General features: G+C 40.8%; 3 protein-coding genes across 3 annotated transcripts; all 3 read right to left on the bottom strand.

Moving 5' to 3' along the window:
- Nucleotides 1-4,523: 4,523 nt before the first annotated feature.
- LOC104595206 (heat stress transcription factor C-1) lies at nt 4,524-6,006 on the bottom strand. The gene is made up of 2 exons (XM_010255823.2): nt 5,659-6,006; nt 4,524-5,560 (listed from the first exon to the last, which is right to left on the bottom strand). Exons 1-2 carry the CDS (start codon nt 5,860-5,862, stop codon nt 4,796-4,798), a joined length of 969 nt encoding a protein of 322 aa, XP_010254125.1. The 5' UTR covers nt 5,863-6,006; the 3' UTR covers nt 4,524-4,795.
- An 8,336-nt stretch (nt 6,007-14,342) lies between these two features.
- Nucleotides 14,343-16,105, bottom strand: LOC148801987 (uncharacterized). The gene is made up of 2 exons (XM_088898882.1): nt 14,758-16,105; nt 14,343-14,479 (listed from the first exon to the last, which is right to left on the bottom strand). Exons 1-2 carry the CDS (start codon nt 15,731-15,733, stop codon nt 14,436-14,438), a joined length of 1,020 nt encoding a protein of 339 aa, XP_088755008.1. The 5' UTR covers nt 15,734-16,105; the 3' UTR covers nt 14,343-14,435.
- A 1,946-nt stretch (nt 16,106-18,051) lies between these two features.
- Nucleotides 18,052-19,684, bottom strand: LOC104595207 (dehydration-responsive element-binding protein 2C-like). The gene is made up of 2 exons (XM_010255824.3): nt 19,531-19,684; nt 18,052-19,128 (listed from the first exon to the last, which is right to left on the bottom strand). Exons 1-2 carry the CDS (start codon nt 19,638-19,640, stop codon nt 18,231-18,233), a joined length of 1,008 nt encoding a protein of 335 aa, XP_010254126.2. The 5' UTR covers nt 19,641-19,684; the 3' UTR covers nt 18,052-18,230.
- Nucleotides 19,685-20,271: the final 587 nt, after the last annotated feature.

Here is a 20,271-nt window from a genome sequence, read left to right on the forward strand (position 1 = left end):
GGTTTGGATGATGATGACGATGGTTTGATGATGAAACATTATAATTAAGACTGTCTTTGTTTGCAGTGCAACTATATTTGCACTATTACAAATGCATGGGAGTTGGGAATGTCAATGAAAAAAAATATAAATTCTGGTTTAATTTGTTTTGGATTTAACTTTATTCTACTTATTTTACTTCATTTCTACGAAAATCAAACAAAATAAAGTAAAATTTGAAACAAAAAAAATTACACTCAAATCATTTGTATCATAATTTTGTATTAATGCAAATTAATTTATACGGCAACCAATGGCAGCCTAAGTGTACCAAAGTCCAAAGATCAGCCTGGAAAATGATAGTAATTGGAACTTTTGGACATTTGAGAAAAGTTTCTCAGTCAAAGATCAGCTTGGAATATGATAGTAATTGGAACTTCTGGACATTTGAGAAAAGTTTCTCAGTCAAGTCAGCCTATTTTGTGGCTAAGAACCTTATTAAGAAGCATAAAAAATTGTCATCTACTCTCCCTCTTCAACCCAAGTCTTGGAGGCTTCTATGGGAAATTCCGGGCAATTAAGGAGAAACCTCTTTTCTTGCAAAGGAGATTGGTAAATTGTTCAAACGACCTTCAGTTGGTTTTTAGAAATATAGGCCCTGTTCGCTTTTTGGTTAAATAAAACAATGACCATGTTAGCCATAATAATTCATTATTAAAAGGGGTATTTTTGTCCCATTCAAATGTTAGTGACTTTCCCCCCTAGATGGGAAAGCTATTTATCCACCTAGGAGATGGGTATCACTTAGGTAACTGTTCCCCATATAAATCTGAAAAAAGAACATGGATTTTTTGGTCAATAAGAATCAAAATCTCATCTAACTTTCCCTCCTCTCAAAATCCAGAAAAAAAATGCCCCCGTAATGTTGATGGTAGCTTTCTGAATTCAAGCAAGACTGTTGTTGGTTTTGTGTTAAGTGATAATGAAAGTCAATGTTGGGTAACTGGTTGTGGGGGCTCTTGTGCTTCCTCCCCTCTAGTGGCTAAAGCAAAAGCTTTGTTTGAGATTGTTTTTGTTTGCTGTGAATTCCAACCTGGATAATATTTTGGTGTCCCAGAGAAGCTAACAAGGTTGCCCATGCGGTAGCTAAATTTGATTTGAAGAAAAACCTCGGGTGGTTTTATACAGCTCCCCTTTGTTTTTCCGCTGAGATGAGAGAAGATTTGGACTCTGGTAGTGTTTTTAGTTAATTTGCTGTTGGTAGGTTTGGTTTGGTTTTATTTTTCTTTTTTTCTTGTTTTGCTATTGTTTCCTTTCTGTGTGGTGTTGTTTGGTTGTTTCTTTCTGTGTTTCTTCTTTGTGGCTAACAGCATTTGAAAGGATAAAGCAAACATTCATCAGATTGGACCTATGGCTCAGTCGGAGTACAAATGCAAATATATACAGCGTAAATACATACAAAATATAAGGTTTTACACTCTACATAATTGCATTTGTACTCCTTCCAAACTTAGCCATGGAACGATAGGCCCTAATTCTTCGTACTCTGTATAGAATATGTGACAAGTTATATGATATATGGGTCCTATATAGCAATTAAATCCAGGACTGAAATAGCCCAGACTTTACCTGTGTGCTAATTACTTACAATGAAATGCTTATTGGATCTGCACTTGCAATTGGTGTGGATCAATTCATTCGGGAACTCGGCTTCAGTCAGTGCAAGGCCTGTTCGAACAGCCTTTATGACCTTACATTGAGATAGGGTTCGGGCCCATTGAAAATTTAACAAGTTCACAACTCAAACCAGCCCAAGTTGCACCCCTAGCCTTTATGTAGAGTTAGGGGCCATTGAAAATTAGGTGAAGTGATATTGTGCCGCAGCAATACATCCAAGAGAATGATTTATGGTTTTGGACTTGGGGTAAAACCAAGTCATAGCATAAGTAGATCTAGTCTATATGTTCTCTTAACAAAAAACCATTCCAACATGATATATGTCCCCACATCTTATATATGGTGGTTACTAGCTTTAGGATAACAGATGATGTTAGAAGCGTGCTGGGACAGTTTTTTGTTGCAAGGAGATTCCAGCTTAAGTAAACCATGTCACTTTCAGTCAATCTTTTCTCATTTGGGAGAGCTTTCAAGACACTTCTAATGTTCTAAGCTGGGCCTCACACAGTAATGCTAGAAGCGGTGTTTGGTGAAAATCAAGAAAGTTGATCACCGTATTCTAAACACGAGAAACGTGACTGAAATAGGAAGCTACTTCCGGTAGGGGAGTTCTGTGTTCATTGTACAGTTTAAACTCCAAAATTGAACTGAACCAATCCAACTTTACTGTTTGGTTCAGTTTGACATCCGTTCCACGGTTTGCTGTTTGGTTCAGCTGGGCCTCACACAGTAATATATTCTTTAATTTTATAATACATTAATAAATAAAAGTTTTGACTTTTAACTTGTAACTTTTTGGAGGTGTTATTTGAACTTTCTAATTGGACTAAACCCAATAAATCATAGAATTGCCCAAAATCCTCAAATAGTATTAGAAATTACATCAAACAGTAATAAAACAGCTTGGTCTGATTCGATTTCTATACCAAAGTGATTTGGTTTTGTCTGGAAATTTCTCAAACCGTAATTTATAAGTTTAGTCTGAGATGTTTTTCAAATCACACTGAATTGGACTGTGAACACTCCTAAGCTCTGGAACACGTGTTTTCAACCATGCACCACAGTGCATCAATACACCTTGCCTGCAATGCCGAAACGCTCCCAAACAGGCTCTTAGTATGTATTTGGTTCTATGGGTGTTTATGGATAGACCGTTTTTCTGTACTTTTTCACTTTAAATGTTTCCTGTTTTTGTTATTTGGTTGGGATTCACTTTAAACATTTTTTACTTTTCACCTCATATTAATACTCATTAAAGTGTGTCACATCAGCATTTGGTTTCAAAAAATGTTGGGGTATTGGGGGAAACAAGAATTTGACGTTTCCCCAAATGTCCCATGCACAAAAGTCAATTCACAGTCTTCATCTGCAATAAATGCCAACGCTTATGTAGCGCTGATGTAGTGGCAATTTTTCAATAGATGCCCATGTAACCAAATCACAATCTTAATCTATCGCTCGTTCTTTACTTCTTTACCAAAAAAAAAGGAAAATTCTTGATTAATGCCATATACTTTGGGCCTAGTGCCACTTTGATTCCCCAAACTTTAAAATGCGATAATTCAATACCCAAACTTTCAAAATGTGTCAATCTACTACCTATCATTAACTAATTTGTTAAACAGCCATTAAGTGACATTTGAAAAGATATAAATGTCCTTTGAGTGTTATCTAATTTTCTTTATCAACCATCCACATGTTGATAAAAATGAACAGTCTCAAATTCTTGCCTCTTGTATAAGAAAGCTGGGGTTACATTTCAATGGGTATTCTTAGTGACACAAACTTTCTTGAATAGAAGAGGTGTTCATTTTTTGTCAATGTTTGGATGGCTGATAAAAAGAATTAGATGACATTTGAAGAATATTTTTATCTTTTCAAATGGCACTTAACGGCTGGTTAAGGGACCCGTTGATGACAGGTAGTAGATTGGCATAGGGAACCAAAGTGGTATTAGACCCAAATTACATGTACTATTCTGAGACTTTTTCAAAAAAAAAAAAAAAAAAAAAATATTGCCCGTTAGGAGGGGCTTCCAAACAGGGACTGGCATTCCGAGATGGGCCCCACACAAAAGGCCAATCAGATGTGTTTAATCAAAAATCTGAAAAGCCGAAAATTTCGGAACGCCGTTTTTAACAACTGTAAGATGAAGCTACTCCGATAAGTAGCTTAGTCGGACGTCTCCTGCTCAAGCTCAACCTAAGCGGCTTGTGAGTAGCAGCTTCTCCGAAAGGTAGAAGCCCTCTCGGAGACTCGGATGGGGCCATGGGGGCCCTAATCCACCGTTCCTGCCGGATGCCGACGAGGCGACGACCGAGATCGACGCAGTTGCGAACCGAGTACGTTAACGACACAGCAGAGATCTTAGAAGCGGGCCAAGCCATCAGCCTCGTAATGATGATTAACACCTTTCCATCTCATCAAACTTTCCCTTCCCAATACCGCCACTCTACATCGTTTATCGTACTTTTGTCCTATTCGCGTTCTCATCCCACAAAAGTACATCGATGGATTAATTTCTCTCCGACCCCACCCACTTCCGATTAACCCACGTAAGACGTGTATTTTCTTCACCTCTGCATCCTCCAACCTTTGTTTAAAAACAGACAAACTTGTGGTCCGATTCTCGATACGTGTCTACTCATGCCCGAGTCCATGTGTCTGCACTTACACCGTTAAACCCCACTACAGCCACCGAAAAGACCATGATGTGTCACTCAGATTTGGCATTTTGGGTTTATTCCATTCAATTCAGGATGCACGGCCTCAGGTGCGAACCCGGAACCCCACATTCATCAGTCAGACTCAGAAGTCAGAACCGATTCCTCGTCAGAGCCATCCCTTATTTCAAAAGAATCCAACTCTTGCTCATTGTTACCAGTACTTCCATTGAATCAGTGACAAGTGCCACCATGTTATCGAACGACACGTGTACAGCACGACCCATGTGATCCGTCCTTTAGATCACTCTACTCTACTGCCTCACTTTTCTTCACACAAAATATATATAAATAATTTAAATATAAATGTTCTTATCCGTTTAATTAATTTACAGATAAAAAAATTTGAAAATAAAGTACACAAATAAAAGAAAGGGGGAGAGACAGTCTCCAATCTTTTGACCTTTTGAAGCTTCTTAAAAGCCACCACCGAAGAGGGAGAAAGGATAAGGCGGTGGCTTCTGTACGCTGCCCTCCATTTCTGGCAAGGAGCCCATCTGATCACTGTATTCCCGAGAGTCGTCGGTTTGGTATGAATTCATGGCTGTTGCAGTTGCAGAACCAGAGGCAGATGGTGAGGAGACGCCGGTGAGAGTGAAGGATGACGGTGTAACTATAGGCGTCTGACTTAGATATGGTCCTCCGGTCAGCCATGGCCAAGTGTTCGACGTCGTCCAAGGACAGTAACCTACGCCCTGTAATGGGACTGGTGTAGCAGCTTTGCCGTGTTGGACTACTTCCTCAATCTTCTTCATCTTTGTTTTCGTCGGTGCAGAAGATGAGGATGGTGCGGAGGAGATGAGACGCTTCTTCTTCGCTTCAACCAGCTTGGCTGTATCTTTTTCCTGCATTATTCGACCAATAAGATCTGGGTCCTCCACCACTTTGAAAAGGAAAGCCAGCAGCTGCTGCGGCCTCCTCTCCGTCACTTGCAAACGCCTGTTCATCCCTTGGAGCTCTTCCTCTATGGCCTTCTGCTCCTGCTTCAACCGTCCGATCTCCATCATCAGTATCTCCTCCTCCTCCTCCCTCTCCTCCCCGTTTTCTTGCTTTGGCTGATTCATCAGGTACTGATTCCGGCTACTCTTCCTCCGCACTATGTTCCTAAGTAGTTGCTTCTGCCCTCGGAGGAACAACTCGTGTGCAAATTCCCATTTATCTGGGTCGACCTTCCTGAACCCCTGATTCATGGAAATTCAAACAGAAGCTACAGTACTGTACTCAGTTCCATACATGAAAACCGAAAACTGGGTCACAAGGGATTAAAGCTAATACTCACGTAGGTGTTGAGCTGACGAACAAAGCTTGAGAAGTTGTTGTGCTTGAAGTATGCCGGTAAGATCCTCTGTGAGAAATCAATCGGGTCGATCACTATGAAACTGTTGTTCGCTCTCCCCCACACGATCACTGAATCGGTGGCCGGATCGTTCACCATCTGATACGTTTTCAAGACGAACGGCGCTACAGGATTGAAAGCTTCCATTCCTTTAAATTTTGGTTTTCTCTTCCACTTTAGCTTTGGATCTCTTCTTGGAGTGTACCAGACTTGTATACTATGCTGCACGTTATATATAGAGGAGTTACTAACGTGGCACGATCAGGATATTTTTGTAGAAACGTGTGGGACCCAAAAGGGTGTTCTTTTGTCATCACCATCATCTGATCGTTAGATATTTATTGATGATGAACGAACGGTGATGTCAGAGGGCTGTAAATTAATTTAGACTTAACATATGATCGATCACTTCCTTCCCATTTCCCTGTGGTAACCAATCATATAGGGACACGCTAGAGATGGAAATAAAATCCAAAACATCATGTGATATTTTTTTTTATTTCCTTTGTTAACGTGTCCGTATCTGATTGGGTATTATAACAACGGACGAGTCACGACAGCTCGGTCGAACTGGGCCAAGTAAAAGAAGTGGACCTCGTAGAGATCTAAGTGGTGGGCCTTTTCATTGCTTAATTGGGTTTTGTCGGTGCAGTCACAGTAGAAGGGTTAATGGGTGATGAGTGATGACTGAGGAGTCATGGGTTGGCTCTTAACGTGTCCGAGACTCTTTGGCCCAAAAGTTGGCTCAAAGTTGGAGAACATACAGTGTTCTAATCTTTATTATTCGGCCAACAAATGAGTAACACGCGAGGGATTACACGATTTATTCACGTGGTTATTTGCTCGTGATCATCATATATCATTGCTGTCCTTTTCTTGATTGAGAAAATCAACGGTCATAACTATATGATTTAATATATTTATATAAATTGACATTTTTATATTTTTATTTCATAGATAAATAAAGCGGATTCGATTGAATTCTAATGTATTTGAACCCGACCGGGTTGTGATAACTTATTAAGTACCTCCCGACTGATCAGGGGCGGAGCAGGAATTTTTTGAGTTTACATCTCCGCCACACAACGTTCCACAGCACATCTCCGCCGTGTCGGAAGATGTTTTCGATACACGGTGGGAATGTGTTGTGGGACGTTGTGGGGCGCCCTGTATGAGGTGCAAATCTGAATTTGAATTTGTTTTTATAAGGGAGGCCAAAATTTATGAATGGCCATAAAGGGATTAATTATTGAGTGGAAATTGGGAGAGAGAAAGAAACTTATATGAAAAAATGTATTATGTGTAGAAATTTTTAGACCTAGGGGAACGGTGATCTCCTGAATCCCCCTAACTCCGCCCTTGGGATTAATTAAAGTTGCTAACTGATTGATAATTGAAAATCCGGCTTGGGACAAAATTAACAGATCAGTTTCATGTTTTTTGGAACAAAAAATTATCCTATGAAAGTCGGTTCTGGTTCTAGGGCCGGTTCTAGAATTTGCAGTACCTACTTGACAATTGAGGTACGAATACAATATTTGAAACCTGTATGTTCCGGTGCTCAAAAAATTCGGTTTGTTCTGATTTGACTCTCAACTACCTGCCAAATCAATTCTGCAAAGAACCAACGCTTTGAAAATTTCCTGCTAACCAGGGAACTCAACGGATTGGGTTGGATAAGTTTGGTTCAACCTCAACTTAATCATTTTCGATCAAATCGAAAGGGTTTATTGAACCCGATCCATCCTATATGCACTACATATATACTAATCAAGCTTAATTATACAAATATTTCAATGTTGTAAAATGAAGAGGTTGGATTAATACGGATGAACCTTAACTTGAAATTCAATTAAGGTTGACCCAATCCGACCTGGACCAAATAGAATCGGTTCAGTGCAGATTTACCACTTAACCCAACCTACTAACATCTCTACTGCTGACAAAGTGTTTGAAATAATTACTCATTGTATATTAATCAGCAGAGAGGGAAATTCAATTTCATTGCCTTGTGCAAGCTGATTTACTTTGAATGGGGTTATCAGAGAGGGGGAGGTAGTTAGGTAAGCTCCCACAATATGTCTCGACTGAAGCAAATCAACTGTCTACCTCTCGTCATTTCACCGCCACTCTTCCTACTCAAATCTAACTGCAAATTAGCAGGTGAGGACTTTGGGTATGTGCGACCTGACCCACACCAAACCACCCATGGCCCATGGGCCATGGTCGGCATTTTTATATATGAAAATTTAATGTGATTATTGAAAAAGAACAGTGATTATGTAACATAAATAATAAAAAATAATTAGATCATGTGACATTTTTAATGTGATTATTGATTGAAATTTTGATTTAATGTGCAATCAATATTTGAAATACTCGATAATTGGATTCTATTCTAAATCATATAGTTTTAAATATTGCATCATTTTAGTATTCGACTAAGCTTCGATAGATGTTGGTTTAAAAGGTTCCTTAAGAGATTCTTCTATTGAATTGTTTGTTCTCTCAAGTTTACTCAAGGTCTCCATATCAAACCTGAGTTCGCTATATGAATTCTCTTCTACCATTTTACACTTTTCATTATCATATCGATGTACTCGATATCCATGTTTTATTTTGATAATTCATAAATGTATCCAATAGGATGGGTATTAATGTTTACAACCATTAAAATTAAAAATTCCTAAAGCTCAATTTGGAAAGAGTACAAATATAAATATATAGAGTGCAAAATCTAATATTTTGTATTATTTTATATTCATTTGCACTGTACAGATTTGTATTTATACTCTTTCCAAATTGAACCTAAATGTTATTGATACTTTGAACCACGTTATTATTAAATTATGAGCCCTCAAATCACCAACAGTAAAATGTATTTTTCACAATTGAGTCGGCTGGTTCCGGTCTGAGTTGGACAATCACCTGAGCAAGAAACTTCTCATAAGATCTTTTTATGAAATAATTATAAGCTTAAAGAATCAATAGTGGAGATTCGAGAGATTCCAAAAGTAGGTTCAAACTTCTCATAGGGTCAGGTTCACCTTTTTGCAATGTGGTGACTGGTGATAAGGATTTGGGATCTGCTACCCACAGTTAATTGTTTTCTCATTTATACCCACAGAGCACCACTATCATGTATTGAGAATATCTACTAGAGAGATATTTCTAATTCTCAGTTGTCATGTCTCGTGGGAAGAGATGTGAAAACATCTCGTGGGTAGCAGATCTGAGCTAGCCAATGAGAGTGCACTGATTAGATCATCACTCATCTCCAATGGTAGATGGTTTGACAAAGGAAACTACAATATTTTGCAGGCTTTAGTATGTAGAGTTATCTATCAAGATAGTATAGGATGGGTATTGATGTAACCGTTTCTGATCACGTACCATTTTTTGTGATGTATAAATTTTTTTTTGGCTAAGTACCTCGTTATTTGACCTGATGGTGACGTGCCTTGGTGATGAGCTACTTGGTGGCAAACTCCCTGGTGGAGAACTGCCTAGTGGCGAGCTCCCTGGTGGTGAACTGCTTGGTGGTGAGTTCCCTGGTGGCGAACTGCCTGGTGGCGAGCTCCCTGGTGGCGAACTATCTGGTGGCGAGTTGCCTGGTGGCGAGCTGCCTGGATGCGAACTGCCTGGTGGCCAGCTCCCTGGTGGCGAACTCTCTGGTAGAGAACTGCCTGGTGGCGAGCTCCCTTGTGGCGAACTGCCTGGTGGTGAGCTCCCTGGTGGCGAACTGCCTGGTGGCGAGCTCCCTGGTGGCGAACTGCCTGGTGGCGAGCTGCCTGGTGGCGAATTGCCTGGTGGCGAGCTGCCTGGTGGTGAACTGCCTGGTGGCGAACTGCCTGGTGGTGAGCTGCCTGGTGGTGAGCTGCCTGGTGGCGAGCTGCTTGGTGGCGAACTGCCTGGTGGCGAGCTGCCTGGTGGCAAGCTCCCTGGTGGCAAGCTCCCTGGTGGACTCATCATTTGACCTGCTCCTAGGCGGTCTGCAACTCAGAGGATGGTGGAGCTCCCTGGTTCAGCGCAACACGACTACCCTCTGCATGAGGTGATTTCCTCTCCTTTGTAGGCGGCGGGAGCTGAGGGACCTGCGAGAACTGAATTAGAGGACCCGGGGGTATTTTCCTAGCGGGGACTCTCCGATGCCTAAGTTAGGATTCTGATTACAGAGAGCTTGGAGAGAAATGAGAGAGCTAGAGGGCAGGGGTTACCATTCCTTTTCCCCTCCCCCTTGGCTATGGGGGTCGGAGTCCTTATATAGTGGTGTCCTCTCGGGTTAGGTGGGTGAAAAGCCTTCAAACGGTAAGCTTCGTCATATCCCATCAGAACCGGGGTACGATGATGAACTCCTCGAGGTTGTCAGGCTGGCGCTTGTGTCAGGCGGCCAGGTCGGCGCCTGGGCCAGGTTGTCAGGTCGGCGCCTGTGTCAATCGGTGGATCGGCGTCTGGGCCAGGTTGTCAAGTCGGTGCCTGTGTCAATCGGCGGGTCGGTGTCCAGGCCAGGTTGCCAGGTTGGCGCCTGTGTCAGTCGATGTCCGGGCCAGGTTGCCAGATCGGCGCCTGTGTCAGTCAGCGGGTCGGTGTCTGGGCCAGGTTGTCAGGCAGGAGATCTTCCTGCAATACGCCAAACTACTCTTCTGTACCGAGCTACCCGACAAGTGGCGAGAAGCCAGGGGGAGCTATGCCAAGTTGCTTGGCTCCTTGGTGGCGAGCTCCTTGGAGAGCTGCCTAGCTCCTTGGCGAGCTCTTTGGTGAGCTACCAAGCTCCTTGGCGAGCTCCTTGGTGAGCTGCCGAGCTCACGGAGTATGTCGTTAATGGTTCTCGGTGGGCATCTTATAGGTTGCTAGGTCGGCCAGGTTGGATCATGTGCCAGGCTGATCCGGCCAGGTTGCGCAGGCCGCGCCAAGTCGCGCACAGGCCGCATGCAGGTCGCTCGTAGGCCGCGTGCGGGTCACGCCAGGCCAGCCAGACCGGTGCTTGGGTGGGACACCAACTTGGTAAGTTGTTTGCCTAGGTGTTTGCCTATTTGTCACGAGGTGCCACGTGTCGCAATTTCACAGGAGGGCCAAATCTGCACTCATCAGATATTAATATGTAGAGTTATCTATCAATATTTTGCAGGCCTTAGTGTATCAAGGTCCATAGGATAGTTTTATTATTTTGTCATTTTAATAATTCACAAATGGATCTAATAGGATGAATATTAAAGTTTCAATCCAATAAAAAACCCCTAATTCTTATTATTTGATGTATGAATGACCTCAAAAACTGATATGTACTACTATCATATGATAAGAGTGTACGACACGTATTTGATACTTTGAACCGTGTTATTATTAAATTATGAACCCACAAATCACAAATTCACAATTAAGTTGGATGTTAAGAATCAATAGTGGAAATTCCAGAATTCCACGTAGGGTCGAACTTCAAACAGGACCTATGGGTCAAATTCATCTTTTCGCAGTGGGGTTAACTTTGGCTGCTGGGGCTCAGTAGCATAGGCTGTTGAGACAGTTTTTGGGCTGGGCACGTTCTGGGCAGTTCACTTATTCACGCCCATGCTTTCGTTTTTAGTAAAAATAAATTAATATGTAATTATTAATTTATCCATTCTTATAGTAACATGGCATTCCCAGAAATTCTCTCAATAGCATAGGCTGTTGGCCCCCAACAGCTAAAGTTTTTCCTTTGCGGTGTGGCGATGACATAACTGCCCTACCCGTGTCCATCGCTCATTGGAACAGAAATCCAGACAATAAAACGATGTTTTCTCCAAAAGTTAGGTGAAAACATTAGGCTGCATTTGTTTTAGGTGTAAATTTAGTTTTACACCGATGGGAAATATGAACCAATTTAATTGTTGATAGAAATTGGGACAGGTAGATTTTAAAAATTTACACTCACCATGTTTGCTTGTCAATGTGTAAATTTGGTGAGATGGTGCAGTTCTTTTCCCCGCTACCTAACTTTTAACATTTTAGTGTTTAAACTAATCTGACAAAAACTTCGTTGCCGGCTGATTCCGTTTGGACCATGCATTCTTCTGTTTATGTCATTGTTTTTCTTCTTCACACAACGCAGAGGAAGACATGTCACCAACCTGTGTTGTTCCCTTCTATTTACATTTCAGTGGTGGTGAAAAGATATAGGTGCTGCTATTCGTTGCTGTCGTTCTGCATTCGTCTCGAAGGAGAAGACAATCTATAGTGATTATAAAAATAAAACAGAGGAGAAGAAGAAGAAGAAAGGTCAGAGGTGAGTTCAGATCTGTCGCTGCAACTGCTATTCCCACTTCAGTTCACACGTCATGGCAGCCAGGGATCTGTACTCTGCTTCTACAGATGAACGTGAGACGGTATGTTGCTTTTTGGTTTTTCAGGAAATAGGAGATCGTCCAAGCATCACAAAGTACGCAGTCAAAGAGCGTCGTGTCAAAGGACAACTAGCCCAGTCGGAGTCACAATAAGCATATAGTCTGAGATCACTGTTGGTGCTCAAAATGATACCCTAGCCTGGATTCCCTTTGAGGTGTCGGACCACCCGTAGAGCTGCATCCCAATGTTCTTGTCGTGGTTGTTGCATAAATTGAGCCAATATATGCACAGAATAGCAAAGCTCTGGTCGTGTTATAGTAAGATAGATTAATCACCCGACTAGACGTCGATATTTTTCGGGGTCATCAACCAACTTCCCGTTGGCCAATGCGAGTTGATGATTTTGTTCCATGGGCAGATGAGCCGGTTTAGCTCCTAACAATCATGTTTCTGAAATAATATCTAGTGCATACTTTCGTTGACAGAGATAGATGCTCTCATCTCCTCGGGCAACTTCAATGCCAAGAAAATACTTCAGCATCCCAAAGTCCTTCATGTGGAAGCACCGACTCAGATACTTTTTGAATTGATGTATCAACTCTCCATTGTTTTCTCCCACAACAAGATCGTCCACATACACCAAAACACATAGTGTAGCTTCGTCCTTATGGTAAGTGAATAAAGAATAATCTGAGTGTCATTGAGTAAATCCATATGTCTTCAAGGCCGTGCCCAATTTGGCAAACCAATTTCTGGGTGCTTGTCATAATCCATATAAAGATTTGCGCAAGCGACATACCTTTCCTGAATGTGTAGATGAGAAACCGGGCGGCAATCGCATGTACACCTCTTATGCCAAGTCACTAGCAAAAAAGCATTATGCACATCCATCTGATGAAGCTCCCACTTTCGTGCTGCCGCTACAACAAAAAACAACCGAACAATCACCATCTTTGCCACTTGAGTGAAAGTCTCATTATAATATATCCAAACCTTCTGATTGTTACCTAAAATCACCAATCTAGCCTTGTGTCTTTCGATCATTCCATCTGAGTTATACTTGGTCTTGTACACCCATTTACACTCGATCGCTTGCTTCCCAGGGGGGCAACGGTTTAAGAGTCCAGGTGCCATTACGCTCAAGAGCTTCAATTTCCTCCTTCATTGCTTGTTTCCAATGTGGCTCACGAATTGCTTCTGAAAAATATGTGGGATCTTTTCCTACAGTTATAGCTGCCAAGAACTATCTATGTCACAAAGAAAAATTAGTACAAGTCACATAACATGTAATAGGATAAGACACACCTGAGGAGTGGCATGATCAGTGAGGGGGTCGTTGATGCGCTGCGTTGTGTGGCATATATAGTCCTTCAGCTTCTCAAGAGGACGTCTTTGCCTACATCCTCGGCCAAGGTTTTCACCTTCACTGTTACTTTCCAAGTTCACGTCGCCCTCTCTCTATTCATTAAGAGCCTCACCACTCCCCCTTGCTTCCGGAGTCAAGTCTTCTTCAGAAGTTGGTTCATCATTCGAAGTATCTGCACTATCCAGCTCATGATCATCAAAGCATTGCACATCATCATTACAAATAGATGGTTGCTCGATCACATCGGTGCGGAGTGATTCAGAGATAGCAACCTTATAAGGAAAAATATGTTCAGAGAATACAACATCACGAGATACAAAGAACTCATTTGTATCTAAATCATAAGGTCTCCATCCTTTCTTGCCGAAAGGGTACCCTACAAATATGCACCTTCGATTTCGAGAACCAAACTTGTCTTTGTCACACCTTTCCATCAAGTAAAGGACTTGGAGTATGGTTAATCAGATATACTGCAGTCAACACACATTCACCCCAAAAACTCACCGGTAAATTTGCCTGAAAACGCAAAGCACGCGCAACATTCAAGATATGGCGATACTTGCGTTCCACCCTGCCATTTTGCTGAGGTGTCCCAACACATGATGTTTGGTGAATAATGCCATGAATATCACAATAATTACTCAAGGCTACAAATTCCGACCCATTATCACTCCTTATTACCTGAACCTTACTATCAAATTGGGTCATTACCATGGCACAAAATTTCACAATGTTAGCACTAACTTCACTCTTTTCTGCCATCAAATAAATCCACACTGCCTGTGAGTAATGAATCAAGGCAAAAGGTGCAGAAGCTTTATTATGGCTCAAAGGAAACGCATTACGGGTTTGTTTAGCTCTTAAACAAATATCGCATAACTCACTAGCAATTTTATTTTTAATAGTAGGAAGTAGACTAACAATTCGTTTTGAGGGGTGTCCCATTCGCCTGTGCCACAGTTCATATGAGTCCATATTCGCTAGCCTGCATGCACCAGTCCTTGCCACACAGCGCCAAAGATAGACCCCATCACACTTCTCGCCCACACCAATCACTGTCCTCGAAGTGGGGTCCTGCATTACACATATTTTGTCAGAAAACGTGACTGTACATTTTAATTCATCAATAAATTGAGACACAAATATCAAATTGCGACTCAAGTTGGGAACATATAAAACATGTTTTAAGATCAATCCTTTCCCAAGCTGCACTTCTTCTTGCAACGCCATCATAGTCTTTCCATAAAGAAGTCCAACGGCACAAGGAGGGATTTCATGCATATTCTTCAATAGCTCCAAATTCCCGGTCATATTGTGAGAGCATCCCGAATCTATCAACCACATTTTCTTACCCGTCAATTTCTCTGAAAAGGGTTCCTTGTGTGAATTGATCATCGCCATTAGCATTGCCCACTGTTCATCATTAAGTCCGGGAAAACCAGATTTATCGCTGGTTCGGACAGCCACAGCAGTGGTATTGACGCCGCAGCTTCCTTGTGTCTGGACAGCATTGGCAACTGCTGTACCAGACCCTCCTCGACCCCTTCCGGTTCCCGTGCCTCGACCTCCTCGTCCCCCACGACCACCAGAGCGACCTCCTTTGCTTGCAAACCACCAATCTGGATAGCCTACAAGCTGAAAACATTCGAGCACCTCATGTCCAATCTTTCCATAGTGAGAGCACATCTTTTCATCCTTGTTCGTGGCTTTGGTTCTATTTCCAGTTTGGACAGCAAATCCCACAGCCTCTCCTCGTTCTTCACGTGCTCGAGCCACCGTTTTGTGTCGTTTCTCTTGCACAATTATTGCATATATTCGATTCAATGAAGGTAAAAGATTTGTACTTAAAATATTTGACCTAACAATGCCATAAACTGCACTATCAAGGCCCATGAGAAATTGATGAATTTTCTCCTTTTCCCGCTCCAACGCTAGCTTGGTCGCCGCTCCACACTTGCATCCACTACACGTGCATTGTGGGTTCTTCACATACCCAGCCAACTCCTCCCACATGGTCTTCATCTTCCCATAATATGCGGATACGGTCATGCCTTCTTGTTTGCAATTGGCCAAGTCACTCTTTAATTGGTGAATTCGTAGATCATTCCCAATGGCGAACCGTTCCCGAAAATCCTCCCAAAGTTCCTTTGTTGTCTCCATATAGAAGATCGTAGACCGAAGTCCATGTTCTATGGTAATGAATATCCATGCTACTAACATGGAATTCACACTATACCAATCTTCTAATTTGCTGGAATCATCACCAGGTTTCGTCACATTGCTTTCAAGAAAAACTAATTTCTTCTTTGCCCAGAACACGTTCTTCATGGCTTTGGCCCATTCATCATAGTTATCGCCTTTCAAAATAATAGGTGTCACGACAAGCTGGGGTTGTCCTGCGAACCAAGATAGTAAGGAGATTTTGAATCAGCCATAGTGTAAGTATGGCTCTGATACCACAAAGAATAATTGCAAGGATTGTCGTCCAAAAGAATGGTTATTCTCTGCCTTTCAATGGAGCAAACTGCCCATATATATACAAATACATCAAGAATAAAAATAGCAAGAATAAAAATTAGCAAGACTAAAAATTAGCAACTTCCTAAAACTCTAGCTTCCTAAAAGTTTATATGCACAAAATTAGCAACTTCCTAAAAGTCCATATGCACAAAATCTTTCTAAATATCTTACAATATCTCTATTAGAAGAAGAAGAGAGAGAGAGAGAGAGACAAAGAAATTTCCGGTGCCGGTGCCGCCATGGGTTCAGATCCGCCCAATTGCCAAAATCACCAATGCCAAAATCTCAAACTGGTTGTTTGACGGAGAGCATTGGCGCCAGCAAGAGAAAACAGTTAAAACAAAGAGGAAGAAAGAGATGGTAGTTTTACATCCTTAATTTTGATGTATATTTTACATCGATTATTGATGTAAAAAATTTCAAAAATGAATTTTATACCGATATATGATTTAAAATTACACACTTTCCAAACATGTGTAAAATTAAACTGGGGTGTAAAATTTACCCCGATTCAATTTTCCACCTCAAACAAACGTGACCTTACATAAAAACATTAGACATTACATAGTCAAAAAGATGAAAACATTGTTTCCATTGCAAACGAGGTTTTCTCCAAAAGTTGATCTCATAGAATTCAAAGCATTCAGTGTTGCTTCAAATGGCTCCAATCGTCACCTTAGAAATGACTCCAATACCAAATACTGCCAAAGACATTCAACTTTTCTCTTTTTGGGTCCAAATCCAATTAGTGATGAACAAATTGGGAGATACTCGATTAGAGTGCACTAATCAGATCATCACTGCAATAGTAGGATGATATATAGATAGCTTGACAAAGAATATGAAGAGTTATCTATCAAGATCCATAATAGAAGTATAGAAGATGTCTCTGAGAATTGCTGGGTCAAATTCAATTCATTGAGAGAAGGGTATATATAGAATAGATGTGACTTACATCATTCATATTGAACACTTTGATTCTAAGGTAGGCCTAGCCAAGTGTTTGGAGAAGCCCTTAAGGGTTCTTTTACACACATTGGATGGGCAAAATATAAGTTGGTCAGTAGTTAGGAAGCATTAGAATACTGGCCAAATCCAATCCCCATCCCACCAAAAGAAAAAAAAAAAAAAGTAATATACATACACTAAAAACGAGAGGGTCCAAGTTTGAAAATGGTATATGCATGACTTTTTTTTCTCTATTTTTTAAACTATTAGGATGAAAATGATACATAATTTGGGATTGGTTTACAAGTCAAAGTCTAATTAGATCAATAATGTAACTGGGGTTTTGTATTGATGCACCCAAATATGCTACATTGACATATAGGTTTTATTAAACATTTCCAGACACTATCTCAATTCTCTAGTGGTTTTATTAAACATTTCAAGACACTAGCAAACCATACGGTCCAATCAAATTGTACACTGAATCTAATGATTTTGAGATAAAAGATTCTTCTTCTTCTTCCTTTTATTACTAAACTATCATGCTGGAATGGTTGATTCTATTTGAGCATGGGAAAAAGGGGGTATTCCAATCCAATCTGATAAGAATTCAAGCAATCCATATGCAAATTGCAAAACATAAATTCAAGTTCAATTCGTTTATGTCTAAATATTCCAATCAAATTTCATTCAAAGCAGAGAACAAGAAGAGATCGACACTTGCCTCTAAGAAGCAAGAAATGGTCTCTAGCAATAACCCCATCTCTTTACTTTTTGTCATACGGATGGACTGGTTTTTCTTTCACCCAGCCAAATGTTGCGAGCCCAGCCCATCCGTAATGGATTTATATTGGATTGAAGCAAATATGGTCTATTGATAGAAGATAGGAATACAGGTGTCAATAGATCAGATTCGTGATAGAAGTTAAAAACAATCCAAATTGAAACCAATTTGAACAGATTACCATTCATGGAATTGAATTGTACCCGGTCCATCTATAATGGATTATGGATTCATATTAAACTGAATAGGATTACATCAAATCCGGTCCAATTGACACATTATAAAACCGGATATATCCAGACTTCTGTGTTTTTGGTTAGTAGATCTGAACCCAATGTTAGAATCGAACCAAAGCACCAAACCATAAGGTTTTCATATCTTATTCCTTCGATATCGATTCAAATTCTGAAGCACTCGACTATTGAATTTTGAAGAATATATGCTTATCATCAGTCTAAATTTTATGCTGTCATATCATGTCTTTCTTTTATTTACAAGGACGAAAATGAAACCCCATCCAAGAGCTGGTTACCCTCTAATACAGTAGAGTTCTCCCTTACTCCAAGAATCTAGTTAAAACCACAAAAAATCAGGAAAACCCAGATGAAGCAATCGTTGCTCGTCATACTCGTATAGCCCATACCCGTCATCTCCCTCCAGTTCAATGGGATTCAGCAGCTGATACGATAAATCCAATGGACTACCACACAGCAATTGATCAGAGCCACCTAATTGATCGTACTCATTCTTCATTCTTGGCTCCTCCATATCAAACAGTTCTTCCAATGAAAAGCTCTGCACATCATCAAAACGATTGCATCCACTCTCACTGAACTGAGTCAAGTGACCAGAATCTATTGGTCCTTGGGTGATGCCGTACCCTCTGAACTGATCAGGATTCATCGGTTCCACAGACTCTTCCTTCGGCTCTTGCTTAACTATATTCATTGGTGCTGGCGCAACTGCTTCCATGTAAATCTCCGACTCACACTGCTCTGGCCTAGGTTCTACCTTTGGGAGATTCACCTTCAATTCCTCGGCTAAGCAAACTTCAGAATAGCTGGATGAAGTGGTAGCTGAGTATGAAGATTCCATCGATGCAGAGCTTTCAGGAAAGTTGAGACGTGCATAACGACCATACATGGCTTTGGCAGCCTTATCGTAAGCAAGAGCAGCTTCGAGAGCGGTGGAGAAGGTCCCCAGCCAAAGCCGGCTTCCTCTGTTCGGTTCTCGAATCTCGGCGACCCACTTTCCCCATGTCCTCTGCCTGACGCCTCTGTAATTACAGCGCAAGTTCTCAGGTCCTCCTTTGCCTCTCATACAACCTTTCCTCGAGCCTTTGGCAGGGGCTTTCCGATTCCTTTTGGCTCCATCACCGGCGGTATCATGTTTTTCGTTGAATTCTTTCCACTTGGCGAGTCTCTCTGCTATGGAATCACATCCCTTCCGTCTTCTTCGCGATTTTCTCTTCCTTTAATGATTCAGGGACGGAACGAATAAGCAGGGTTAATACCAGTTTACAATCAACCATAATCCAATTCAGTTGTTCGGCATCCAGGAGAAGAAGAAACTAATATAAAGAGACAACGCGACTCTGCTTTCTAATTTCTAAGTCATTGCATCAATTAATGGATTTAAAAAAAATAAAAAATAAAAAACAGAAGAACAACCGAAACCCCATATTCAGATTTCACAGAAAAGCTCAAAATTTGAAGTTCGCGAAGAAGTCTAACAAACCTTCAAACCCAAATTTAGATTCACCATGTTGATGATTAGAATTATAAAGCAGATCATAAAAATAAAACAATTTCTATACAAAACGAGGAATAGGACCAAAAAACGAAGAGAAATAGAAATTACAAAGAATACTCACTTTTCTGTAATCAGCGATGACATACAATACAAGCTTGCTTTTCTTTTCTTCTCTGGTTCCTGTTCTTGTACTGTAATTGAATTGTCTTGACAAATGTTGATTTCCACCATTTATAGCTGTACCGAGATAATTAAAATAAACCCAGGAGAAATAAAATGACGTGTTGCCTTGGGATCGTGCATGTGTGGAGTTCGATCTGCTGTGGCTACTTCGCTGTGGCCATTGCAACACGTATTCAAAAGTTCATGTGAGTGTTAAACTTGTGTGACAATTATTAATTATTATTTTAATTAATTATTCATAAACATATTATATATCAATACTTATTAATAATAAATTATTAACAGATCACTGGTCTAACGTCTAACACTAAGTGATAAAAATACTACATGTTGGACACATGATGTGATTTCCACTTTCCAATAAATGAGAAAGAATATTATTTTTATTTTGTTACCATCTCACAACCAAACGTTGCCCAATGGTGACTTGTTTAGGATAGATATATGAGATTGAGGATTCATTGAGACTGTGTGTTTGGTTTGAGAGAAAAGATGGGCAAAGAAAGGGAAAGGTAGATGGGACATGGGAGTGAATGAAAAATATTGTGTGCACAGGAAAATAGCAAAGGAATTTGATAGATAGAACTAAAGGAAAAATGGCTTCATGTAGAGAGGGCTGAGAGGCTGACAAGACTACAATTGTTCAAGCCATGCCATATACACTATGGGGGTGACTGGT

This window comes from Nelumbo nucifera, chromosome 2 (genome assembly GCF_055504915.1).
Source record: "Nelumbo nucifera cultivar China Antique chromosome 2, China Antique-T2T, whole genome shotgun sequence".
NCBI lineage: Eukaryota > Viridiplantae > Streptophyta > Magnoliopsida > Proteales > Nelumbonaceae > Nelumbo > Nelumbo nucifera.

What these genes read in the sequence shown, in the direction of transcription:
- LOC104595206 (XM_010255823.2), bottom strand. Translation starts at nt 5,862, where the DNA reads ATGGAAGCTTTCAATCCTGTAGCGCCGTTCGTCTTGAAAACGTATCAG. An exon ending in TTCGTCAGCTCAACACCTAC is followed by an intron (nt 5,561 to 5,658) that starts GTGAGTATTAGC and finishes TCCATGAATCAG; the next exon opens with GGGTTCAGGAAGGTCGACCC.
- LOC148801987 (XM_088898882.1), bottom strand. Translation starts at nt 15,733, where the DNA reads ATGAAGAACGTGTTCTGGGCAAAGAAGAAATTAGTTTTTCTTGAAAGC. An exon ending in CTTTTCAGAGAAATTGACGG is followed by an intron (nt 14,480 to 14,757) that starts GTAAGAAAATGT and finishes TGTGTAATGCAG; the next exon opens with GACCCCACTTCGAGGACAGT.
- LOC104595207 (XM_010255824.3), bottom strand. Translation starts at nt 19,640, where the DNA reads ATGGTGGAAATCAACATTTGTCAAGACAATTCAATTACAGTACAAGAA. An exon ending in TCATCGCTGATTACAGAAAA is followed by an intron (nt 19,129 to 19,530) that starts GTGAGTATTCTT and finishes GAATCATTAAAG; the next exon opens with GAAGAGAAAATCGCGAAGAA.